The sequence below is a fragment of the Semicossyphus pulcher genome, unplaced genomic scaffold, assembly GCF_022749685.1.
Source record: "Semicossyphus pulcher isolate SPU_LCO1_2020_fin unplaced genomic scaffold, fSemPul1.0.p SCAF_19, whole genome shotgun sequence".
Taxonomy (NCBI): Eukaryota; Metazoa; Chordata; class Actinopteri; order Labriformes; family Labridae; genus Semicossyphus; species Semicossyphus pulcher.
This window is the reverse complement of record NW_027211692.1, coordinates 1,927,019-1,954,103: the sequence shown is the minus strand read 5'-3', so window position 1 is coordinate 1,954,103 and position 27,085 is coordinate 1,927,019. Positions and strand designations below refer to the sequence as shown.

The 27,085-nt window shown below is 41.9% G+C and overlaps 1 protein-coding gene across 1 annotated transcript; it reads left to right on the top strand.

Annotated features, from left to right (window-relative positions):
• The first annotated feature begins 896 nt into the window (after positions 1–896).
• LOC138596794 (transmembrane protein 87A) lies at positions 897–26,283 on the top strand. The gene is made up of 21 exons (XM_069668155.1): positions 897–1,086; positions 3,149–3,221; positions 3,507–3,595; positions 4,383–4,499; positions 4,620–4,676; positions 4,898–4,960; positions 5,155–5,220; positions 6,872–7,025; positions 8,398–8,459; positions 9,407–9,590; positions 9,669–9,768; positions 10,503–10,596; positions 10,774–10,850; positions 12,759–12,865; positions 12,943–13,001; positions 14,231–14,334; positions 14,487–14,560; positions 17,387–17,448; positions 17,872–17,924; positions 18,036–18,066; positions 23,018–26,283. Exons 1-21 carry the CDS (start codon positions 949–951, stop codon positions 23,057–23,059), a joined length of 1,806 nt encoding a protein of 601 aa, XP_069524256.1. The 5' UTR covers positions 897–948; the 3' UTR covers positions 23,060–26,283.
• The last annotated feature ends 802 nt before the right edge of the window (positions 26,284–27,085 follow it).

The following is a 27,085-nucleotide window of genomic DNA, read 5'->3' as shown; positions in this document are numbered from 1 at the left end:
TGGTAAGACTGAGAGCATGCAACACTAATTTATTCGTGGGTCATACAGTATCATGAACATCAATATACACAATATCAAAGTATCATTTCAATTATTAAAAATAATATCAGAAACATCGAGGTTGTTTTAGTGACTTTAATGTCTGAGTCGATGCTATCTTGGCTACATATAGTATTTTTGTGTTTACTGCCCTCTAGTGGTCACAGCAGGGAACTACATCAAGACATCAGAAAAGATGTGATAGCAAAGGACTTCTGTTTAGTATTTTGTAAATATATTTACTTGCTACCATAGTGACTTTTTAGCATTTCAGTTAACCAACATTTTATGTTGCAAGATAGTTTTGTAAAAAGTGTCTTGAAACTAGTGGAGTGGAGTAGGCGTATACTTTTATATATTTCATTTTGACACCTGAGTGCCGTCTTGTGTTCACAGGGTAAAACTGCAACATCACATGAGTCATTTTCCTAAATATCCAAGATGGCTGCCCCTGATGTGGAACTTCTGTCAGCTATTAGAGATGGACAGAGATGTTCCAAAGTATTTCTAATATACGCGTTTATGCATTAAAGTTGACTGTTGTCTTGATTCAATCTATTTACTGCCGTCTATTGGTCAAAGTTAGGAGCTACACTAACAAGTGTAAAGCTAAACATGGTGGTATATACCACTTCCGGTTAATACTAAGGAAATTTAAAAAAAATTGTCCTCACCATAGCAAATCCTATGAATTAACAGATATGAAATAACAAATTTAAACTAAAGACTAAAGTTCCGGATTCTTCAGTGGGAGTAATACACAATACATCTTTTCTTATTTTCCACAGCCCCTGAATGCACCAATCCTCTTCCGCCCACGTTAGCCGGAACTAGGAAGTGTCTAGCTTGTTGTGAGTTGTCGCGGTGGCTGCCTCGCCGTTGCTGGTTTCTGTTTTCCTCCTGGCTCAGATGGCGGGCTCAACGGGTCCCGGTCGGACCCGGACTGGTCTCTGGTCCTCGGCACTGCTCCTGTTGGTGCTGACGGGACTGAACGGGCCGGTCTGTGCCGTGTCAGAACCCGGGAAGTGGATCCTGAACGTCGACAGTGTGAGTTTCCTGAAACAGTAGCTGTACTGTCAGTGTCGCAGCCTTTCAGCTTTAGCTCATAGTTTTATGTTTTAAACAGGTTGTAAATGAAATTAAAACAGCTAAAGAGTGGTTCTGTCGTGGTTCCGGTGGTTCAGTGGACTTAAAATGCTGCAGTTTGATCGCACACTGAGCTACGTCAGAAACAATCTAAGCTAGCTGCTGTACCTCTCAGAAGTGTGTAAATATGGGCTAAATGTTAACTCTCATCGAGGCTTCAGATGAAACCATAATTCACCTTTTTTGTACTTCACTTTTAGTCAGATGTTGATCTTTCTTTCAAACAGAAAGTTAAATATTCAACTTAAATTTAACATTGAATCTGATTTTTTTGGTGATAAAATGCCTCTCAAGATAAAGTATGTCATAAATCTTGTTTCCATATTAACAAAATTCCATACTCACGCCAGCAAATTTGCAAAACAGAAACTTTACTCTCTTCGTAACCTACTTAAGATCCTACCTGACACACTTAACTCCTGCACAAACTCTACGCCCTCACTCTCTTTGATGTTAATTATTTGAGAACCAAAGTTCATTTTAAAACACCATTTTCTACTTGCCATTCAGCTAAAAGACAGTGAGCTGTTTTGTTATGTTCTACCTAATATGTCAGCCATTTTCCAAATAAAGCATTTTAATGGGGAATAAATGCAAGAACTGAGGGAAAACATTGTTCAAAAATAGGTAGCATCACGATCTGTACCTTTTTAAACACAATTTAAATATTTAGGGTCCAAACACTGTTCACTGTGGTTTATATTTCAAAAGTGGCATGAGTAGAGATTGGTGTTTTGGTGATGATGACAGATGATGATTTTTCTGACGGAGAGTTTTCTTCATCTGTCTCTCTCAAAAGACATGAGACATATCTCCTGTTGTTCTAGGCAGTTCATTTAAAGCATCTTCTCACCGTAACACAGGAACAAGAACAGTAACTTTGATATCACTCAACTCCAGCTTCTGTTTGGCTTTGGCAGCACTTTGGGGTTGTCGAATGCTTACAAATGAGTTAAATGGAGCAGGTGTTCTGATCTCACGGCTCACTATAGAAGCAGATGGTACTGTTTCTGTTCAGAATAAGACCTGGGGAATTTTAAAAACATCCCCTATGGACCCAGAAAACCCGGAAATGTTTTAAGCTCGCCCAAAAGAGGCTGTTTTGAAAAGCATATGAAAACGAATTTTTGTCCTGGCATAAGTTTTGAACATTATGACTTCTTATGGGCTCTCAGAAGGCTCCTCTCTCAAGCAAATATCTCAGTAACATTATTATTATACATTGTTAACTTATTTATACTGCAGACCACGTTCTGCTCAGCTGCTCAGCTCTGTTACATGTGCTGCAGACGAGATGCAAACTAGTCTAACTCACTTCATGTTTGTTTGCAGCTTCACATCGTCTGCAAAGAAAACTTTCCCATCTCGCTTAGCGGAGAACAAACACGCCAATAATATCAGCCTCTTATACAAAGCAGTGTCTTCTAGGAGTGTGACGATCCCTCGATCGAGGCTGCTTTATTTCCCATGTGATCAAATTCCTTCAGCACTTCACCTGGTTAGAGTTTGTAAATCTTCCAGTTTTGTCTCAACTGTGTTAAATGTGCAGACGATACCGTCTCTCTCATCGCAGGCCATCGTATCTCAGACTTTCTGAGATCTTTGTTGAATGATCCGTGATATCGTCTTGTGATGCAACTTCCTGTGTCCCCCTATTTCCTACTTCTCTCATTGAGTAGTTTTATTTTGTTATTAGAGGCTAAATAAGGAAAATTAAATGTTTTACAAGCAGAAGAAAATAGAAACAAATCTATAAATGAAACTATTTTATGCAGCAGAATGTATTACTCTTGTTTCCTGTGCTCTCTCGGTGACTGTTTTTATAACAAAGATTGGGTGTGGTCGTCGCTGTGCTTCTCTGTGTGACCGTTCATAACACATTTTAAGAATCAGAAATATTTGTAAGACACAAACTAAGTTGTTATTTTGAGTCTGATCAGATGTTTGTGTTTGTTTGTTCCAGGAAACTCTGAAGAAGCCGACTTTTTTCTACTTCACTAAAACTCTGTTCAACAGCAGCTACATCCATCTCAAACGTAAGGACACTCTCTGCTTCTGCCGTTTCTTTCTTATTTAGTTTTCAGTCTGACGTTGGATGAAATCTTCTTATTATCAGTTTAATCGACAGTCAGATGAGTAAATACATCAGTTCAGTTTCATGTCTTAAAGTCCCTGATGTGTTTAAGTAAGTTTAGCATTTATTGTACACCTGCCAGTCCCGCCTCAAAGCTGCCGGTAGATTATTTATGTGTGTGCGTGTGTGTGTGTTTGTGTGTGTGCGTGTGTGTGTGTGTGTGTGTGCGCATGCTCGGTGGTGTCAGAGACCTGTAACACCTCATCGCCCGTCCAGTTCAACGTGTCCTGGTATCTGAGGAACTCGCACTGCTACGATGAAGTCGCCAGTCTGAATGTGAGTGGAACTGCTTCCTGCTTACTTCTTCTCTTGAGGTGTTCAGAACGGTTTTACCGTGCAGATTAAAGGTGTTGACGGTCCACTGCTGCCTCAAACTGTTTGTGTTATTGTGTGACTTTTCTACGACTTTTCTTTTAAACATGTCGAGCTGCTACTTTACTGTTGCTCAGTGCAAAACAAAAACTCAGCAGATTCTCACTTCCCGTCTGATATCACATTAGTGCAGCTCTTCACCAGAGCACAGAGTGAACTGGCCGCTGAGCTGCAGAGTCTGGTTAACGTCACATGAGCTGACCGTTCACGGCGGAGTGTTCACTTTTAGCTGCTACAACACCTGCAGCGCACACACGCCGTGAAGATGTGTGTGCTGACAGGAAGTAGACGTGAGCTTTTGTTTCAGAAAAAGGGACCGGGCTGATCGCGCTGATTAAACATACATTTGAACGTTGTTAGAAATAGAAAGATGACAGACACCGTAACACCACTGCAGCCCACGAGTCTGTTCGTATTGACTTTATACAGAAACGTGTCGCTCCTCTTGAACTCTCTCTACTGTTTGGTTTTGAAATAGACTTTAAAGTCCTGAATAATAACGAGCATGATTGTTAAATGTTTGAAAACACACAGCGTTTATCTGGTATAACATCCTCTGTTTTTTTAAATATTGCAGAACAAAATGTCAGTTTTTCCAATATCGTGCAGCCCTACATCTGTGATTATTTTGACCTGTTATTTACTCGTTATTGATAATAATATGTAGATTATTATTCTTTTTGGTCTCCAGACGGAGCGCGCTCAAAGCTACTTCAAATCACAGAAGGTCGAAGTGAGAGGAGGCAGTGGATACTACGTGTCAAACAAGTATGTCATCAGCTGCCAACAACCCATGAACCCCAACAAGGTAGGAAAAACACACACACACACACACACACACACACACACAGTGCAAACACATCCTTATTAACAGTGAGTGCAGGATGTCATTACATTTTAAAGTGGGTGTGTTTGTTTTTTCACTCAGTTCGGCCTCAATGTGTTGAGTACGAAGATTCGTCTGATGGAGCCGCCGGAGGAACAGGTGAGAGACACTTCCTGCTTCTGTCCCTTAAAAAGAAGTAGATCTCGTTTGCACCACCAAGTTTGATCTGAAATCAGTTTGACGCGTCACTGGGAACAAGCGGATCACATTTATACTCCCTCTCTCACACAGAGACCTTGAAGGCTTTCAGGCTGTGTTTTTATTTATTGTCACGATGTTAAAAATATTTTCTACCCTCTTACATCTGTTTGTTTTTCCAGCCAACCACAGAGAAGACTTCAGGCGGGAGGAGGAGGAGAGAGATCGAACCTCCTCAACCAAAGGTGTGCACGTACAATCAACCCCTCATACGGCAGAACAGTAAAGACACTAATGTATACAGTGTATTAGAACCTGCAAATATAGCTCAACTAAAAGTGGAACATGTATAATACAGTAGACAAACTTCAGCAGGACACACGGGGGGGGGGGACTTGTTTTGATCCGCTCACTGATTGTACTGCTCTCTGTCTCTCAGGCTGCTGCAGTAAAGAAGGAGGAAGCTCCAGCAGAAACTGGAAAAGCTGCTGATTCTCATAAAGAGGTCAGTCTGTCTGTGCGCTTGGATTACGTGAACCTGTTTCTTGCAGCAGCCTGAAACCGTACTCTGTGACTGACTCTGGGACTGCGTGGTTGCTGGTGTGCGTGCCAAGATATGAAAGTCTGTGATCTTTTGAAGCTTCGGGTTTCATCTCTTGTTTAAAAAAAAATGTACTCAGACCAACTGACAAAGTGTTGTTTAGCGACTTGTCAATCACAGAAGAAGACTTGAAACTAGAAACTGAGACATTAAACACATGAGGAAATTATTAACTGAATAATTCAAGAGAGAAGAAGATTTAATTTCCCATCATTCCATTGAATCCAATCTCAGAACCCATCAGCTATCGTCTGATATATCCTCTGTGACTGTGAACTTTCAGGTGTAGCCAGCGTTTAGTGATAAACGACTTCCAGTCAAGACTTCCTTTTCCGTGTACTGCATTGTTTACAGTCCACTTAGCAACTTGAGAAGCGACTGTGTGTCTGGTGTGTTCATCTGTTTCTGGTGACTCTCAGCTAACTTCAGCGGTATGACTCCGAAAAAAGAAACAGATTTACTCGCAGTTAACAGGTCTCAGCGTAAAATCCAGAATATAAGTCACAGCAGAACATAAGTCTGTCTTTGTGGGTATCCCAGAGGGAAAAAAGAGTTTCTATTTATTAATAAAAACGTGTGAACTTCTTTCAACATTTTCACATTCAAAACACACAAATTACAGCCTACCATCTGGTTTCACCAGGTCGAGTTTGCAACCCTGCTAGCTCCTCCCGGTGCGGTAGTTGAGGATGGCGGCTGCACTGGCGATCATGATGGCACATGTCTGTGACAAAGCTAGCTAGATTACAGCGCCATCGTCTGGGTAACACCATAAAATACCTCTCTCTGTATTTGTCACACCGGTTTATAGGACGCAGCCCACATTATAGATTAAAAAAAGGAATTAAAAGTGCGTCTTATACACCAAATTTTACGGTCAATTTGCCAAAATAACAAAATCATGGTGCAGGTAGTAAACAGTCAAAATGAAGCTTTGTCCGGTCGGTCCTCAAGAGGACAAGAAACTACTTTAAAATGCTCCTAAATTGAACGGAGATTCGATCATTTCTGATGCATTCACGGACGTCAGGGGAATCTGATTGGCTTTCTCAACACAGCGTCCAGCAGATTTATCGCTCAAGTTGAAATTTGGAACGGATTGTTAGCTGAACTTGCTGCAGATGTTTCTAGAGATTAATAAGAGGCTAAATCGTCGTCACATGAACGCTGAGGGGAGCCGGGATGGTGTTACAGCTGATCAGGTTCCACACGTTTCTGTATAATCTGTAAACACAGATTACATCTGACGTCGTTTGGAACTAGTGGGGTCGCCCCCTGCTGGCCATTCGACAGACTGCAGGTTTAAGGCACTTCTTCTATATAGTCGATAGATATTACAGTAACTTTGCAAAGACAGGACCCCTCGCTCCATCTGATCTGTGTCAGTCTGCATTTTCTGCTGCTGCTTTCTTGCTCCTTTCAACAAACGTCCTTTCACTCTACGTTAGAATGATCACCCTAAATGCCACAGGTGAAAAAATATGTATCCAGGTTGGGACACATTATTGAAGTCACATCACAGTCACTATAACGGCTCTGTGTCTGTGTTGCTCAGGAGGCTGCTCCCTCTCACTTCGATGTGGTGGCTGAGAGCTGGGAGGACGGACCCTACATGTTCATCCTCAGAATCGAAGAAAGCAAAGACACGAAGAGCCGAGCGCCCGAGCACGCCAACCCTGCTAACCCCCCTCCCCCCTGGAGTCTCCAGCGTAAGCCTCCTACACCTACACGCACACACATTTACACTCCTTTGAACAAGACCGTTTACTGCACGACCTGGTCAACTATTAACCAGTGTCTCTGTTTACAATGTCAGCTCTCAGAGGTTATTGGAAAGCTGATAAAGAGGAGGCAGAATGTGTGAAATTAGAACAGGTGGTTCATAAAAGCAGCTTCTACATTTCAGATATTTATTTTAATGAAGGTTTTATGGATGTTTGCTTTTGTAAAAAATAACGACATTTCAAACTATTCTGAGAAACCTTTGGTACAAAAGAGCTGGAACGTTAATCCTGCAACTATTTTTTTGTTGCAATTTGCAGTTTTTTTTTCTTGTGCACTTGTTTACAACATGATGTGGTTCAAGAGCTTAAAGGGAGCACCATCGTGTAGTTTTCAAAGATGAATCAAAGTACCTGAACAGCACATTAAAGGGATTGATAGCTGCGTAGGTAAGGCTAGTAAATCTACACTATACTTTTTCATTTTAAAACGGTAGGCAGTTGTAGCCTTTTAAAAGACAGGTTTTAAGTGCACTACAGCAGCTAGCTTAGACAACAAGGTCAGCAGTGCCTATAATGAGTTCTTCATGTGGAGTTAAGGCTGACCCACACTCACAGATGTTTAAAATCTTAACAGATGTGTAAAATATGAGAGAGCCCACACGTCACGACAGATAGAGATTGAACTGTTGTGTTCCTGTAGTGTGTGCAGAGCAACGATATGAGCCAACCAGCACACCACACACTAACAGACTCATTCACCAACAACCAGAGTCCGACTCTCACAGCTGGAAATCTCACTAAATCTCACTAAATCTCACTAAATCTCACGCGGTTAAAACGAGACTTTAGAGTAAACAAACATGGCGGATGACGGGCAGGAAGAACTGCTCCTTCAGTTAGCTTGCTTCCTGATTGGCTATTGTTTGGTTCCAAGTGACGATCCACAGAGTGCGTGCGCAAAATCAGCTTGATTATCTTGTAGTGTTTAACTCGCCTTAACCCCTGCAGGCCAAAGATGGAGTTGTTTGTTTTCCTCTGGAAATGTTGAAGTGAAACAGCTGATCAATCAGGAAGGACATGACTGAGATGAGTAAATCCACATTGAATGTGGGTGTTTGCATCATCATTTCGCAAAGGCTCAGTTTCTGTTTCTACACTCGAAAATGAGTCCCTGAGTTTTCAAGAGTCTTAGGGGCTCTCAAAGTTATGAAGTTCAGAAAGATGTGCATTTCAAAACAAAAGCGTGTGAGCGTCTGAGCGTCTGAGCGTCTGAGCGTGGACCTAGCTTCAGAGATGTCACTAAAGTTCGACATAGAAACCCAGAGAGCAGTCATCTGATGTCTGTTTGTGTTTGCAGTGCAGATCAGCATGAAGGGCCCTCATGACTACATATCAGCCTCTGAATGGCCTCTGATGGTGGTAAGAACACACACACACACACACACACACAATGAAACACTACAGAAATCAAACATTCCACATTCAGCTACTTAATCTTGTAACAAAGTTTTGTTGCTTGTTTTACGCCTGCTTGCTTGATGCCTGTACTCGTGCAGTGCTGTGAAATGTCGTCCTGTTGTGTGCATGTATAGTAAAGTTTAGGCTCCTGCCTGCGTGCCTTAATGCTGTTTAATGTGATGCTGCATGCGTCGCTCCATAAGCCCCATGCCCTTGTTTAATCCTGCCTGTGTGTTTTTATTAATACTCTCATGCTGTGTACGGTTTGTCCTGCATGCTTCATGTATTTTATGCAGCTGGCTACTGACTTTTAACTCCAACACCATCATGACACATGTTTTTGTTTTTTCACAAGTTGTTGTTGTGTTCTTTTTTTAGGGAGCCTATTTTAACATCTGGCCAGGGACTACCGATGTAAAGTAGCCTTCTGGCTAACTCAGGCATATTTACAGAAGTGTCGATCAATATGCATCTTCCCTGTAAAATAAATAAAGTTTTACAAACCGCTTTTTAAAAAACAGATACTGAAAACAGAATATGCAAATATAATAAATTACAGAGTCACCAGCAAAAGGGCAGTCAGCTAATTTGAACTAAGGTGCACGTAGGAGGTCAGACATGTTACATCTTAACATTACAAATCACACTTGCAGTCAATGATAGGAGCCTAAAACAGGCGTGAAGGAGTCACGTTTCTTTGATCTTGTTAAAAGCCGGCCCAGATATCCACCCGGTCTGAGGCTCTACCGACTAAACATAAAGAATATCAGCAGACACTGTGTTTAACATCCTCTCAGGGCACATAACAGCAACAGAGTTCTGCCCATGTAAATGTTAGTCAAGTCATTAAGTAAGCCTCTTTTCCCGCCCCGAGTCAACAGTCTTTCTGTCTTTAATCATGTCTCCAGTTCTACATGGTGATGTGCATCGTGTACGTGCTGCTGGCCGTGTTGTGGTTGGTTCTGTCGGCGTGTTACTGGAGGGACCTGCTCAGGATCCAGTTCTGGATCGGAGGCGTCATCTTCCTGGGCATGTTGGAGAAAGCAGTTTACTACGCCGAGTTCCAGAGCATCAGATACGACGGCCTGTCAGGTAGGTGGAGACACAGAGGAGACTTATCTGGACCAGGTCCAGGAGCTCCAATCAATGATAAGTTGTGTTCTCCTGCAGTTCATGGGGCGGTGGTGTTTGCTGAGGTGCTGTCTGCTGTGAAGAGGACTCTAGCCAGGGTGCTGGTGATCATCGCCAGTCTGGGATACGGCATCGTCAAGTAAGATTTTTAAATACACCTCTAAAGTTTGCTTCACGCTTTCAGTGCCCGCTAGTTCTCGAGGATTTGTTTGGTCCGTGTGACGGTCGGGGTTTGAGTAATGCCAGAGATAGTTGAGAAAGGAAATGGCTCAACCACTTCCTGTATCTGGGTCACACTGGTTTTGGCTAATGGCAGGTCCTGAGATGTCTCTTTCCAACCAGATTAACAGAACATTACAGGGACTTACATGCATGCAAAGATAACACTTGTGTCCTGTCATGATGTAATGTTTAGAAGGAACAAAAGGAAGTGTGTGTTTTAGCCTCCCGGTGTAGCTTGTAATGCATCGTCTTGGCTTGGCTTGCTCCATCTAGTTTTAGCAGTTTGCATAAAACATTATTGTCCATTACTGAACTAGAATGCTGAGTAGATAAGGTGATGTGCATGCCTGAAGAAGAATGCAAACCCTCAAGCGTGGTATGAATGGAACCTTGTGCACGCCTGTGCAGCCTGTAGAGCTCTGCAGCAGTCTGCACATGCAGGACGTCGTCAAGTCTTAACTCTTCACCTTTTAATAAACTTTAATTGGGATTGGAGCAGAGTTTGTGCTGTAATAACCTTTAGCAGTAACTTTGTTTTAAAGATAATCAGAATTACCGATCAAAAGTAATCAGACAACATAAAACAGCTTGTTGTAAATCGACTTTCTCATTGACATTAACTGATTTCCTTTCTGCCCGTCCGTCCACCAGACCCAGACTCGGCGCTTTGCTCCACAGAGTCGTCGGAGTCGGTCTGCTCTACCTGATCTTCTCCATCGTCGAGGGGATCCTACGAGTCAACGCTGTGAGTCACAATGCTCTGTTGTGTGTGTGTGGATGTCAGTGTGTGTGTGTGTGTGTCAGTGTGTGTGTGTGTGTGTGTGTGTGTGTGTGTGTGTGTGTGTGTGTGTGTGTGGATGTCAGTGTGTGTGTGTGTGTGTGTGTGTGTGTCAGTGTGTGTCTAACCTGTTTCTTTCTCCAGGATCAAGGCGACAACTCCAGCATTAGACTCACTGAAATAGTGCTGGCCTTCATTGACTCCTGTATTTTCTGGTGGATATCCTTTAAACATGTACACACACACACACACACACACACACACACACACACACACACACACACACACACACACACACACACACACGCGCACACACACAATCAGGAATGAAAGCAGGTTTCCCTGTGAGCAAATAATGTGAGCAGTCATTTCAGGATTAAACAGGAAACTAACGACTGATCAAAGTTCAGAAGATAAAAATTATTTCTGACAAATTTCCAGGTTTTAACTTGGAAGGGAAGTTGTTTTCCTGTTATTCATAAACACTCAGTGCAGTGAGAGTGCAGCCCTCCTCTGCCAAACATGTAAACTTTACATTGACCTCCATACTCTCACACCTGAGTCCATTTGGATATAACAAGAAGCATTACCATGTCGCTGTCCTTCCACAAACACAATAAGCACGAACTACAACCTGCAAAAAGGGGGAAATATGGTGCTACAGCGTCACACATCCATGCTACAAAATCATGGGAAATGTAGTGTATGTAGCCGGTTTAGGTGCCCCTTTTAGAGATGGGGCAGAATAGTGACCCAGTCTAAACAAAGTTCTCATCAGAAAGTGAACTGAGTGTTTATGAAGCAGCGTTTCTTGTGTTTCTTCAGACTGAAATACTTGCAACTATTCTGTGCACCAACCTGCTTTTGATGTTGCACCTGCTGCCACTAGAGGGCGCTGTCTCCCATGACCCGTTTTAAATGCAGGATCTAAAGTGAATTTCGGGCCCCTTTTCTGGGTTTCTGCGCATGATCTGCACGCAAAGTACAGCACAAGGAGGAGAGGGGTTGTATTCAGTCTCTTTTTAAGTCACAGGTGTGTTTTGGGTTTGAATTAAACCAAACAAAGTGACACTAACTCCCTTTTCAAGCCTGGTCAGCCTCTATCTTTCAAACCACTGTTCAAACGGCAGATTTGGTAAATTGGAGAAGTAAACGATCTTTTAAAGAAATCGCTGACCAGAACACAACCCAGTGTGTAACAAGAGGAGTGGATGTGTTTTGTGTAGGCGCATCTTACCGTCTGAAAAATGATAGAAATACTGAAGCATCGTCTGTAGACCAGGGTTTTATAGACCAGTGGGGCTTTCTGCTGCCTCAAGATAGCAACATACCTGACTACACCTCTTTATAAGACCCACACGCCCATGGTCGCAGTGGTCACAGGAAAATACAACTGCCTCGGTCAGAAATGAGCCATGACAGTTGTGCTGTGCTGCGTGGTTGTGTAAGATAGAGCCCTCTGTCTGAATTCAGAATCCTTGGGTCATGTTTTGCTGAATCCCCTGAAGCTAATCAACCTGACTGTGGTACCCTGTGTCTGCGTTTCTTTTCTTTCTCTTAACGTCTGTCGTTCCCTTTTACCCCTAATGATTGCCTCTCCATCCCTATAAATGATCCATCTTTCATCCTTCCCCATCCTGCTCACGTTCTCTGCGTAATCTCTCTCTTCTTCTCTGTGTCTATTTGTCCCCCTCTCTTCTTCTCCCACTCCTTTTCCTTCTCTCCAGGCTGAAGATGATGTAGTTCTCCTGGCTGCTATTCCTCTGGCTGTGCTCGACTCTACCCTCTGCTGGTGGATATCCGCTACTGCATCTTCCCTTTAGTACTTCTTTCTTTTTCCTATGTTCTGCTTTGATCTTCTGTGTGTATAGTCAGTGTGTTGCAAAAACCTTGAAAAGGCAACATGTTTAGCACAGGTGTAGCTGTATTTTTTTACTTTACATATTAATTAATGAAAATCTATTCCATCGACAAACCTTACCAGCTAAAGAAGTTGCAAACATTTAATTTTAATCTATAAAAATAACACAAAGAAGGTATAAGAACCAAAACCCTTAGGACCTTAGGACCAGTTCTGGTAACTTTGATTTTACCTGTGGATGACTGATTCCTTGACCGTGTCGTCACATCTTTGTGAGTCTGGCTCAGACCATGAAGCTGCTGAGGCTGAGGAGGAACGTGGTGAAGCTGTCTCTCTACAGACACTTCACCAACACGCTCATCTTCGCTGTCATAGGTACGAAAAACACTCCTGAATATGTGTTTAATGTTTGCTGAAAGTCATGTGATTAAAAGCTTGTGTGTTTTTTGCAGCGTCGGTCATCTTCATCATTTGGACCACCAAGACCTTCAAGATGTCCAAGTGTCTGTCTGTAAGTAGTTTGAATTCAATCAGCAGGGTTCAGTATAATCTGGTCACTTTGCTCTGTTGGAGCTTCATAGGCTGTGTCTGAGAAGTAACACGGACGCCATGATGGCACTCATTGGGTTGTAAACTACAGATTGGAAGTCGTGTTGGTTTTTTGCAGACAAAAATGTTCATATTTGCGCAACAGGGTGGAGCTGGGAAGGATAGGCATTGTTAAGGCTCTATCCGGGTTGACAAGTGGTAGAGAAACTTGTTGATCATAAGGTTGCCACGCCTTCAAGCATACCCTGCTTCATCGTTGGAAACATAATGAACAAGGCGCTGTGTTGAAGAAGACTTGAAACTAGAGATTGAGACCACAAACGCAGTAAGAAAATGTTTACTGAGGGAATAAATCAAGAGAGAAGTAGAATTTGACTTAATGTTGTAACAATTTGAGCTGCCCCCTGCAGGCAGTTAGAAAGGGTGCAGATTTAAAGCACATCCTGATTGTCTTTACTTTTTAGACCCTGATGCTACGTCAACCTTTAACATACAGTCTGTGGGAAGCTAAAGCTAGTCTAAAACTACTCTTCAATTTCATAGACTTCATCATTTCTTAATGTTTTGTTACGACGGCGTATTAGGGCCATTGTACATTTTAAAAACGGAGCCGAAGGAGAAGAGAAATATTCCGTGAAAAAACGTACAATTCTAAGATTAAAGTCATAATTTACTGGAAAAAATGTCAAATTTGTGTAAAAACTAACACACATTTTGAGATTATAAAGTCAAACACTTTGGTTTGAGAAACCAAAACAAAATAGTTTTAGGAGTGTTTAAAGTACTTTTGTATAGTTTCTTGGTTCCTTTCAATATCCGTCATGAGGTCGTAGGGTAACTGTCATGTGTGATGGTAACCCCTGGGGCAAACGGGGATCGGTTTATTGAAGTTTTCATTCAGATGTTTTTTATTAAGAAAGTCATGCTAATTTCATTATTCCCATAATACCTGTTTGTTGCAGCAGGGCTTTTGTTATCCCTCGTGAGGGTAGTTTGGCATAAATTCACAATCTCACAGTCTGACTCTACTCGTACATTTTTAACCGTGCTCTGTCTCTGATTTATCCTCTACAATCAGTGAGCGAGATATTCAGGCCGACAGAGACAGAAGTGTTTTTCATCTTCCTGTAAATGATCGCTCTCGAATGCTTTTGAAGTGCTGTCATTAAAAATGTCTCTGTGTGTCTGTAGGACTGGAGGGAGCTGTGGATAGATGACGCCTTCTGGCGCTTCCTGTTCTCCATCATCCTATTGGTCATCATGTTCCTATGGCGACCGTCAGCCAATAACCAGAGGTAGAGGGGATATCAGGGCTGCTTCTTTGACAGCTTTTGTCTCTTTAATTGAAAATAAAGCCAGTTTCTCTCTCTCTCTCTCCCTCTCTCTCTCCCTCTCTCTCTCTCTCTCTCTCCCTCTCTCTCTCCCTCTCTCCCTCTCTCTCTGTCAGGTATGCCTTCAGTCCTCTGTTGGATGAAGAGACCGAGGAAGAGGAGAAGGAGCCCATGATGAACGAGGCTTTCGGTCAGAAACTTTACCCCTTTACTCCCCTCCTTCCTACCTTATTTCCTTCCTGACTAGATGCTTCCTTCCTTCCCTTCCTTTCTTTATTTCTGCCTCTCTAACTGTTTAACTAACTAACTAATGAACTTACTGAGAATGGTAGTCAGCTAGTTGGTCAGTAAGCCTCTTAGTTAGTCAGTGCTGCTCAGTTGGTCATTTTTTTGGTTAGTCTGTTAGTCAGTCGTGTAGTTTGTGGGTTAGTTAGTCAGTTAGTTTGTTGGTTAGTTCTTCATTTAGTCCTTCAGTCTGTCAGTCAGTCTATTGGTGAGTCAGTTAGTTCTTCAACAAGTCCTTCAGTTAGTCAGTCAGTTAATCAGTTAGTCAGTCAGTTAGTCAGCCCTTCAGTTAGTTCGTCAGTCCGTCACTTGGTCAGTTAGTCAGCAGATAGTCCATCAGTTGGTCAGTTAGTCCGTCAGTTGGTCAGTTAGTCCGTCAGTTAGTCTGTCAGTTAGTCCGTCACTTGGTCATTTAGTGTGTCAGTTAGTGTGTCAGTTAGTATGTCAGTTAGTCTGTCAGTTGGTCAGTTAGTCTGTCAGTTGGTCTGTCAGTTAGTCTGTCAATTGGTCATTTAGTCTGTCAGTTGGTCATTTAGTCTGTAAGTTGGTCAGTTAGTCCGTCAGTTGGTCAGTTAGCCCGCCAGTTAGTCTGTCAGTTGATCAGTTAGTCTGTCAGTTAGTCTGTCAGTTGATCAGTTAGTCTGTCAGTTAGTCTGTCAGTTGATCAGTTAGTCTGTCATTTGATCAGTTAGTCTGTCAGTTAGTCTGTCAGTTGATCAGTTAGTCTGTCAGTTGATCAGTTAGTCTGTCAGTTGATCAGTTAGTCTGTCAGTTGGTCATTTAGTCCGTCAGTTAGTCTGTCAGTTGGTCAGTTAGTCTGTCAGTTAGTCTGTCAGTTGGTCAGTTAGTCGGTCAGTTGGTCAGTTAGTCGGTCAGTTGGTCAGTTAGTCCGTCAGTTGGTCAGTTAGTCTGTCAGTTGGTCAGTTAGTCCGTCAGTTAGTCTGGCAGTTAGTCCGTCAGTTGGTCATTTAGTGTGTCAGTTAGTGTGTCAGTTAGTCTGGCAGTTGGTCAGTTAGTCCGTCAGTTAGTCTGTCAGTTGGTCAGTTAGTCTGTCAGTTAGTCTGGCAGTTGGTCAGTTAGTCTGTCAGTTAGTCTGTCAGTTAGTCTGTCAGTTAGTCTGTCAGTTAGTCGGTCAGTTAGTCTGTCAGTTGGTCAGTTAGGCTGTCAGTTAGTCTGTCAGTTGGTCAGTTAGTCTGTCAGTTGGTCAGTTAGTTTGTCAGTTGGTCAGTTAGTCTGTCAGTTGGTCAGTTGGTCAGTTAGTCGGTCAGTTGGTCAGTTAGTCTGTCAGTTAGTCTGGCAGTTGGTCAGTTAGTCTGTCAGTTAGTCTGTCAGTTAGTCTGTCAGTTGGTCAGTTAGTCTGTCAGTTAGTCTGTCAGTTGGTCAGTTAGTCTGTCAGTTAGTCTGTCAGTTAGTCTGTCAGTTGGTCAGTTAGTCTGTCAGTTAGTCTGTCAGTTAGTCTGTCAGTTGGTCAGTTAGTCTGTCAGTTAGTCTGTCAGTTGGTCAGTTAGTCTGTCAGTTAGTCTGGCAGTTGGTCTGTCAGTTGGTCAGTTAGTCTGTCAGTTAGTCAGTTGGTCAGTTAGTCTGTCAGTTGGTCAGTTGGTCAGTTAGTTTGTCAGTTGGTCAGTTAGTCGGTCAGTTGGTCAGTTGGTCAGTTAGTTTCTCAGTTGGTCAGTTGGTCAGTTAGTCTGTCAGTTGGTCAGTTAGTCGGTCAGTTGGTCAGTTGGTCAGTTAGTCTGTCAGTTGGTCAGTTAGTCCGTCAGTTGGTCAGTTAGTCCGTCAGTTGGTCAGTTAGTCTGTCAGTTGGTCAGTTAGTCCGTCAGTTGGTCAGTTAGTCCGTCAGTTGGTCAGTTAGTCTATCAGTTGGTCAGTTAGTCCGTCAGTTGGTCAGTTAGTCTATCAGTTGGTCAGTTAGTCCGTCAGTTGGTCAGTTAGTCTATCAGTTGGTCAGTTAGTCCGTCAGTTGGTCAGTTCGTCTGTCAGTTGGTCAGTCCTCTAGTAAGTTAGTTAGTCTGCATTAGTCATTATGTTAGTGCATTAGTTAGCTGGTAAGTCAGGTGGTTAGTTAATGTCAGTTAATCAGCTAGTTCAGGTCAGTCAGCCAATTGTCTAGTTGGTGGCCTGTCTTCTCAACATAAGAGAAAACTTTAAGGAACACACCGTTTGTGTGGTTGAAACATTTCCATGATGTGATCAGTGTCCAGTGAATTATTCATCAGGGACAGTTACACATCTTTAACTTGTTGTGTGTGTGTTTTACTCATTTGTGTCTTTGTGTTTTACTGGTGTGTGTCTTTGTGTTTTACTCGTTTGTGTCTTTGTGTTTTACTGGTGTGTGTCTTTGTGTTTTACTCGTTTGTGTCTTTGTGTTTTACTCGTTTGTGTCTTTGTGTTTTACTCGTTTGTGTCTTTGTGTTTTACTGGTGTGTGTCTTTGTGTTTTACTCGTTTGTGTCTTTGTGTTTTACTCGTTTGTGTCTTTGTGTTTTACTGGTGTGTGTCTTTGTGTTTTACTCGTGTGTGTCTTTGTGTTTTACTGGTGTGTGTCTTTGTGTTTTACTGGTGTGTGTCTTTGTGTTTTACTGGTGTGTGTCTTTGTGTTTTACTCGTTTGTGTCTTTGTGTTTTACTCGTTTGTGTCTTTGTGTTTTACTCGTGTGTGTCTTTGTGTTTTACTCGTTTGTGTCTTTGTGTTTTACTCGTGTGTGTCTTTGTGTTTTACTTGTGTGTCTCCAGAGGGGATGAAAATGAGAGGCGTGAAAAATGAGACCAACGGTTCAGCCAAAGCCAACAAAGTGGTGAGTGACAATGAAACACTGCATGAATCGAGTGAAACTTCCTTTATTATTTCAGATCGCTGAAAAAACAAATATCACTGTGTCAGTTTGCTCTAGCTTCCACAATGAAGGGGGACTGATTAGGACAATAAGAGACAGATATTCTACCAAACACCAGTTCTGTTTCAAGCAGCCTACTTCCTTTGGGTCTGAAGTAGAAATGGTCATCAGTGTTTAGCTGCAGGCGAGTGTCCTGCAAGAACAGACAATGAAACTGACGTCATGCAGTTATCATGCAATCTGCAGCAGAAGCTACAAAAAATGTGAAAGTATAAGTTGCAAATTAAAATGTCTAACCTTAATCATGTGGAATATCATTGAATGAACTGATCATCCTGCGTGCTGTATAATCTCTTTTCATTAAACATCTCCTTGTTTTTGCAGGATGAGGATCTGAAGTGGGTGGAGGAGAACATCCCTTCATCTATGGCTGATGTGTAAGTCATCATCAGCATGACGTCAGCATGTCTGCACTGATAATCACACGTCATATAAAAAAAAATATTATTCAAATTTGATGCTAAAAGTCTTTTTCATGCTTCTCACAGCGCATTGCCCCCCCTGCTGGACTCTGATGAGGTAAGACACCTGGTTTTCTCTCTTCATTTACAAACTATGATGTAATCGTGTTCAGGCAGCACGATAACATTCATCTTTATGGATCCTTCAGGGTCGAATATAAAAATACAGCAACCTGGCTGCTTCTACAAACTGCAGATGTAGATTTAAAGTCTTTTGGATAAAAAATAAGTTGTCTACAGAATGTCATTTATGACAGTTGTTGGTTAAATGCCTCACAGGATCTCCTTAGTTTCTGATATCGTAGGAGATTTTTGACGAGCAAAAGCAGGGTTATTATGCAGATAAACATGGTAACAAAGATAAGCACGTCATTTTATGTGAACTTTGATACATTCTTAATAATTTTTTTTAAATGTGAGGTTAAAAAGTTACAAAAAAATGTCTTCAGCTTCTGCAAAAAATCGAAACCAAATCCAAGACTGAAACTGATTTTAAATCATTAAAACATTAACGAGTTTATCTCACAAATACTGGAATCTAAAACAAAGACAATATGTAAAAACACAACAACTATACATGCAAACAAACACTCACTTTTTTCATATTTGTAGTTCTGATTGTGACCAGCAGAGGGTGGCATTCAGTGTGCAGAAAGCAGCTGTTGCCACGGTTACATCACACTGTTGTTTATCCTCCTCTCTGTTATCATGGCGAGCAGAACAGTGTGATGGCGATGTGTTTGTGTGTGTGGAGGAAGCATCGATCATTGATCGGATGTAGAGCGTTAACAGAGATCCTGTCGGTCTTTATCGCCTCTGCGACTCTGTTTGGACCATTTTCTAAATTATTCACACTTTCATCTCAGAGGTGAACCTTTTCAAAGATCCAGCAATCAACCAAGTGCCTCTTATGTAAAATCAATTACTTACGTAATCTACTGTATGGACACAGTATGTTTTCTAATCCATAGTAAATCCATACGAAATTTAAGTCCGTCCACGCTGGATTGACCTTGATGGTGTTTCAGCTGCGAAGATTGAAAAACAATGAGAGTACGGGAAGAGAGCAGTTTAAAGAGGACAGAGGAGACAAGGGAGATTAAAATGCTGCTTCCTTCAGATGTATTCACTGTGCTTGTAGCACACTTATTCATCCTGTCACATCAAGGATTCAGTGTTTTAAACTGCCGGTTGTTTGACATGAGAACGAACACTAACCATGCAATGAACCTCCTTAATTAGAGGACACAGTTAAAGGCTTATGATGGCATTAATCAATACTCTACATGTCCGAAAGCACTCTTGTTATTTAGGAGGTAAACTAGGGAGAAATTTGACCCTACTTTGCCCATGATCCCTATTATGACAAATAATGTAATCCATCACGATTAAGCAGCGGATTATAGCGAAATTGCTCAATCCTGCTACCAACCCAAAGGCCAGTTTTTCCACCTAGTCTCCCTCTGTTTATTTTATAGGCTGTTGTGCAATAAAACTCTGAACAATTTATTTTATTTAACCTTTTATTTATCCGGGAGCGACGTCTCAGTGAGATTAAGAACCTCTGAATCAGAAGAGTTTCCTCTTCAATGCAGCAGCAGCTTAATTACACGGCTTCAGACATGAAACACAACTTAAAAGATATATAAAATAAACATATAGCAAAATTCAAAACATTTACGGCTTTGTGAATTTAGGTCAAAGTCTGTAGAGTCACTTAAAATGCGTCCAGTGAAACCGGCTCCTGAAGATTGACGTATTTTGCAGCTTATTCGGAGAATATGGAGCGTACATGACGTTTTTTACACAGACTATAGTTAGTCGGGGTAAATCCTGGGAGCTCAGACAGAATAAGTCTGACTTTACTGAAGAATGTCGATCCCTATAGATCCGTAGGAAAGTTGGAAACAGACCGAGAGCAGACTTCTAAATAAGAATACGGTGATGGCTACAGTTTGACGAGGCTGACCATGCAACCCGAGCGTACCAAGAGCAACGGCAGGGATTGCTTAAGTGTTTGCAGGCTTTGTGGTGATGCATTAATGTATATAACATCACCAAACTCCAGCAGACACATGAAGGTGTCAGAAACTCGCTTTGTTATCAAAGCAAAAGCAGGACTGTTCAATGACACCAGTTTTAAACCTCAGCTTTTCTTCAGCGGTGCTGTATTCTTGCTCTGATAACCTGCTGCTGTAACACCACATCTTCCCAGTTTGTGATCAATAAAGTACATTTAGCTGCTGCTGTAAACTGTAGAGAAAAAATGTGAGACGTTTAGACTTAATAAAAATAGGTATTAAACAGTTCGTCAGGTATGACCCGAGTTAAATATCTTACAGGAAGTCCTTAGTGTCCTTAACCTGAAATATAAATAATTGTACACAAGTTAAAGGAGGGTTATATGTGCAGACAACATGTGTTTCTGTGAACACAAAGAACTTTTCTTTTATGCAGCTCTGGAGAAAACTAAGAGACTTCTGCAAAATTCAGTGTTTCTCTGGTTCTTCTAGTTACACGTTTGTGTTTGTGTGAAATGAACTCCTGAACTTGTGAAATGAACATTTCTCTACTTCCAAATCAAATATTCTCACTGAGGTCTTTTATTAGCAGAAAATAACGACTGGTGAAGAAAACCAAAAGATGTTTTTCAGAGCTGAATAATGCGAAGACAACAGGTTCATGTTCATGTTGGAACAACAGAATTCACAGAGTTCACAGGTCATCTGTAGTGGAATAACCTGGTTATCTCTGCGTGCTCTCCTCCCGTCTGTCTCAGAGCTGCTGCGTGACGTTAGGCCGCTCATGGAGCAGCTCGACTTTGTTCAATGGCTTGTGACCGTCCATCTTCCTCTTGATCACATTCAGGAGGCTTTAATGGGGTTCACATCTGGATCGGGCGGGCCATGACATGAAGACAGATGATTTAAGGAACATTTGGAGTGGTCTCTTCATTTTTTCCAGAGCTGTATAAGGCTGAGACATATCTGTATCTCCTTTAAACTGCACAACAAATCTAAAGAACAGTTTCAGCTCCTGAAAAAATACAAGATACTTTTACTTACTTCCAGTTTGAGACACAAAGCTCGATTGTTTTTCTTGTTGTCGACATATTCAACGAAAAGACCAAAACCAACGAAGCCTCTCTAAATGCTTTCTTACTTCCCTGCCCTGTCTGTGATTCTCAGAACAAAACACATCGGTACCTCCTGAGCCTTCAGCTCACAGAAACATGCTTTCATTTCTTTGTTGAACCAGCTGCTCGCTGCAGTTTTTAAAAATGTTTCTCAAACGGAGAAATGAAGCATTCGTGGGAATATTTTCATCTGTGCATTAAAACCACGTTGCATGAGAGGCCACAGAATGTTGGGCTGAGACGACAGAATTACTTCGGATGCAATGAACACTGAGGATACGATGATGCAAACAAGGACTGTACACATATTTGCAACATAGGCGATTTAGTGTTAAAGCTTTGTGGGGGTAACTCGGGGCTAAACTGTGCCTTCTCATTATAATCCCCCACCTTGTCATTTTGTTTAGCTGTGCAGATTAATTAGCATTCAAATAAAAGACAGTTGTTCATTTCAGTAACAAAAGGAAGGAAATGAAAGATCTTCATGACATTTAAAAAGAGCTTTGGCTTTCTTTAGTAGCATCCATCACTTGACATGTTTCTCCATCAATCTGCCTTAAAAGATAAATTAGTATTGAAACCAAGACTCACAGCGAGCTTCCTACAGACCAAACCTCTCGGTAAAACTGGACAAATTGGCCTCTTCATGTCAAATGTGATCTCTTCTGTCACTCGTCTGAGTATGGCCTCATCCATCATGTCCGCAACAAAAGGAATCATCTTAACAATGTCGGCCTCCTTACTGAGAGGAGGGTAGAAGAGGGAGGGATGGACAGAAGGGCGGAGGAGAGGGTGATTCAGAGAGTCTGAAATACTGAGATGTCACATCCGTTAAATAGTCTGCTTCTGATTCAATCGGGAGGGAGGAGGAAAGACCAGGAAAACATACCTTAAAGGGGTATTCCTGTGTTTTTAAAGCTGTGCCCTATTTTTACATATTTTAGGAGCTACATGACTAATAGGTGAAGAAGAAATGGAATTGCTCCGGTAGACTGTTTCAGCCAGAAACCATCAGTACAGGCTGCAACGTAATCCTTAATCGATCAAAGGTCGTCCGCTAAAAGTTCTTGTTGTTTCCACTGACAGGCTCCGATTGTTCTTCTAAGTGTGTGACAACATGACAGAAAGGATCCCTACAGAGATAGACCTTTTTGTTACAGAGGAAGATGATTGTTTTAACCACACACAGACGTTACATCGCTCTCTGCACACACACCAGACTCCATTCATAAAAACAGCAATTTTACCTGCAGAACACAGGAGTTGCTTGTCCACCGCTGCCTCCACTGGTTAGTCTTTCTGTGCTTCTGTGTGTTTCACAAATATTGTGGTGGATCCAAACTAACTATGTGAAAGTCAAAGTCAAACAATGACACAAACTAACTCAGCAATCCAGGCAGCAGTACACCAGCAACTCCTGTGTTCTGTGAGGTAAAATCACTGTTTTTGCCAATGGAGTCTGGTGGCTTTGAAGAGAGCGCTGTAACATGTTTCTGTTTAAATAAAACATCTTCCTCTGTAACAAAACGGTCTATCTCTGTAGGGATCCTTTCTGTAATGTTGTCACACCTATCTGAGCCTGTCAGTGGAAACAACTTTTAGTGGACATATTTTTTTTGGGCAGCTGTTGCAGCCAGTACAGCCAACTTTTTGTAGCCATTTAGATGCCAAATTATGTAAAAGAAATCGAGCCAAAAGGAGGTAGCTTTATAAAAAGTTCCCCTTGGGTGGCCATGTGTTTTGGTTCTCGTTTGCAGGAGGGGTGTCACAGATTAAAGACCAGCAAAGAAAGAAATTAACGAAGATGCTAGTATGAGATGGACAGACTAATTATCAGCGTTTCTTCATCATGACGGTGTCTTTTCTGTTGCAGGAAACAATGACGACTAAATTTGAGATGTCCAAGATGGAGTGAAGCCGAAGAGGAAGGATGAATGATTGGAGGGAACGTGAAGGAGGCTTTGAAACAAAGACAGATAAATAATACGGATGAATATCGGAGCACAGGGGGGATTAAACGAGAGGAATGGCTGATTGATGCACTTCTTTGGGGAGACAGACGGACTGATGGATGAACGAGGGAACGCAGAGAGAAACGAGTGTTTGCTTCAGCAGACGGAGGTGTAGATGTGTGATATAATCCCTGAATTTATGAGCTTTGTAAGACTTGATTATACATACACTGGGAGTAAAATCGATCACTGCGCCACACAGATCCTTTTATTTTTATTTTTATTGCCTGTTTGTATTTATATTTCTATATATATACAGTATATTTTGACAGATTTGATGTTAATGAGGTTCTCGGCTAAGAAGCTCCTCTTGCCTTTTCACCGTTTACATGTGAAAAATGTGATTTTCAAATATTATCTCGTCGGATGTTTTCACCGTCGCTACAACAAAAGAGCTTTTTGTTTTTCCACCTGCCGAGCGGCTTCATCGGGATCCTTTCAGTCTGTAAAAACCAAAGTTGTGAAACTAAAAGAAAAAAAACATTGATTGTGAATGAAAACTTTTAGTCTGAGAGAAAACAGGTTTATTGTTTTGTGTCTCCATAGAATGAGTTCACAGAGGACAGACCGGCTTCATCTGGATAATTAGCACATCTCACACGACGGGCGCTTCAGGCAAATTTAGAACATCTTTGATTCACTCTCAGTAACATTTGAAGTCACCTTAGAACCCTCTTGGTGATGATGTGGCATCAGGTGACGTGTGTGACCTCAGAGTTTAAAAAGGTAAACTGTTGCACACAGCAGGCTGTTTCTGATTGGCTGCTAAACTGATGACAAGGCTGTTTGTAATAAAAGACTGTGATTGGCTGTTCAGACAGGTTCTATATGATCTTATCTTAGTTTTTATTTTTCTGTTGCCATGTATTGTTCTTGCAGTCCTGTTAGTGGCTCGGCCCCAGAGGTGGAGATGTTGGTCGCTTGGTTCATCTCTACGGCGATTTTATCGATTTCCACATTTCCATTGGGTACAAAAACGCGAGATTCCCAGTGGATTGAAGGATTTTGGTAGTCCTGTAACTTTTCCCCTCGCTTGAATATAAGATGTTAACGTCAGCCTCCTGTGTTTTGATTACCCTGCATCGATACGTGATGTGCGTATCGATGCAGGGTATCCCCTCCGTCAGGGTGTCCCCCCCTGTCGACCGTCAGGACAACCTAACCCAAGAGATTTTTCAAACCAAAATGCAGCAGAGTTATTATCTAAGCCCAAGCAAAGATCATATTCTAAACCAAACCAAACGTTTGCAGTGTGATGAAGTTTAGGAAAACATGATGGTTTGGGCTAAAGTAGTTCTACATAACCCCATTAAACTCATATCAGAATATAAACCGCCCATTTGGGAACTTTTTTTGTTGTTGGACAACATTTTTTGCACTATTTAGTTGTAGTTATTTTCCTCTATAACATGACGATGGTCAGTTTGTGAATTGATCAAGTCGGTAAAAGCCATCTGAGATTCTGCAGGATGTCTCATCTTGGTTGCATCCGTGCAGCAGTAAAGTTACAAGGAGCACAAACAAAGAAAATCATCTCTGTTTGAAGTTACAGTCAGGCTGCGGCCTCCTGCCGCTTTAATCTTTAGGCCAATAAACAACTTTTAAGGTTAAAGTTGTTATAGAAGCTTAGTCTATTACTAAAGCTGCCGATGTGTTTGGCTCCCAGGAGTGACCTGGCTGACGCGCTGTACAGTTCAATACGTTACCGTTTGCTTTGTTGTTTTAAATAAGATCTCTGCAGGCGTCTTAAGTTTGCATCACACAATCCATTTAATTGAATCACCATGCAGCGTTAATACATCATCCAGTTTCCTTATACGATCGATCAACAAATACAAACGATACAGCTGCGGTTTGCCATGCCGCCTGTCATCACAGCGGTCAAAAACCGTTTGCCCTTCCGGGGTCAAACACACACCTACATTTACTATCACCACACCTTTTATACCTTAAGCAATAGTGCAGCGACACCCAGTGGCACACAAAACAACAGCTTTCCCAAAAACATGAATATGGCTCTTACAGTTGTGTTTGCTTCTGCAAAACGTGACTCGATGTGAGCCGACGCAAACACACATCAAACACACATCAAACGCACATCAAACACACAAAGCGCTCTGTAACAAACCCGCAGGACATGCCCGGGTGTTTAAGGATGTTTTACCCATAAAAAAGGCAAACTAAGTTCGCTCCAGGTCTTTTTATCTGCTTGATCTCACAGAAACATGGATCTGCTCACACACAATTTACTGTTCTGACAGCAGCCATTATCGCTCTTAGTGGCCCGTACCGCCAGCAGCAAGCCATGTGTGTGAGTGTGAACATATAGACTACACTGTGTGTGTGTTCAGCCTGTTAAGTGTTGACAGTGACTGTTCTGAATGGACTAAACTGTCCATACATCAGCCAGCAGAGCCGCAGGGGGAGTCCTCTCTGCCTCCATCAGCCTGCAGCAGCTTGCAGTCTGCCTGCTTACACTTCTCATCTTTAACACTGAATATCTGCAGAAACAGTCTGACTCAGTATTTATAAAACCTGAGATATTGCAGCCGCATTAAAAGTAGACTTACATCAGTTTATTAAAGACGTCTGACAGCGAGGATTGTTTCACTTTGTGCAGGAGTTCAGAGCCATTACACCTGTGAGAGCAATATTAGTTTAAAGGTCTGTTGAGTTTAGATAAAAAGGAAAAGAAAAGAGTTATTTCTTCAGGAGTCGCTCACTGCTCTTCAGAAGTCTTTGTAATAACTGGTTGTGTGGATTTCCTTGGTTGTGGTGAGAGACCTTCAGTTTGTTTTCTCCACGCTGAAATGAGTTTTAATTTTGTCTCGCATCCGTCTGTCGTCCAAACCGACCCTGACCGTGTCGAGTACTGTGCTGTTTGGTTTGTAAATAAATCAGAAGTTATTCATACAAACTTGGACTTTTCTATTATGTGTTTATTGTTCTCGCTGGTTGTTTGTTTTTTTCCTTTTGGGAATTTGTGGGAAGCTGAGTGACGACGGTTCTGCAGCTTTGAAATCATGTTTGATGCCTTAGTGATTCATTTTTTCCAGACTGTTTGTATTAAAGATATGTTTGATCTACTGTACACCCAATGACTGCATATAAAGAAGGACAACACGTCTCCATCTTCTCTCATTGTACAAAAGTGGAGCAAAAATTGTATCCAGACTCCGTAGCCACTCCCGCTAACCAAAACACACATCCGGCACGTCGGCGTGTTTCACAGCAGAACAGCTTCTTGTGTCGGTCTGAAGCAGACGTTCACGCTGATGGAAAGTTCAATGACTGTAGTGTTAGTGTTAGTTACGTCTCCTCTCGCCGTTCCTCCTCTACTCTGCTACTCGGGAACAGAACGCTGCAGGAGCCCCATTTGTCAACAGAGCTGTCAATCATGAGGCCACACCCCCTTTTTACAGCATCAATAACTAATTAAAAGTAAAACATGATAAGAACTAACTATAATGACAGAAACCATGTTTGAGAAAAATGTATTTGACGTGTAATTTGATTTGATATTTTGACTCATGTCCCTTCTGTTAACATGGAGGAGGCGGGGTTTATGAGCTATACTGCAGCCAGTCAGCAGGGGGCGACAGAGAGGGTTTGGCTTCACTTTTAGGGAGCCGTCATGTCGGCCATCTTTTTATACAGTCTGTTTACAACATGATGATTGTTGGTGTTGCATTTAAGCCAATTAAAGGGCAACACACATTCAATCAATAAAATAATGCTGAGGTGACACCTAGCAGACAGCTAGTAGCTCCCACCTGTCACTCAAAGAGGCCACACCCCTTAATATAATGTAAACAGGTGAGTTGTATAAAGATTCTCCCCGTACAGTTGTCATGAAGAGAGAAATGAGCTATAGAGACCCAAACTGTTTTCTGTACCAGGCTGTAAACATGTTTATTTCTGCTGTAAAG

Excerpts from the sequence above, each read along its gene's own strand:
- LOC138596794 (XM_069668155.1), top strand. The coding sequence starts at position 949 with ATGGCGGGCTCAACGGGTCCCGGTCGGACCCGGACTGGTCTCTGGTCC. Across the intron at positions 5,221-6,871 it reads CTGCTGATTCTCATAAAGAG|GAGGCTGCTCCCTCTCACTT; the intron begins GTCAGTCTGTCT and ends TGTGTTGCTCAG. Across the intron at positions 14,335-14,486 it reads CCGTCAGCCAATAACCAGAG|GTATGCCTTCAGTCCTCTGT; the intron begins GTAGAGGGGATA and ends TCTCTCTGTCAG.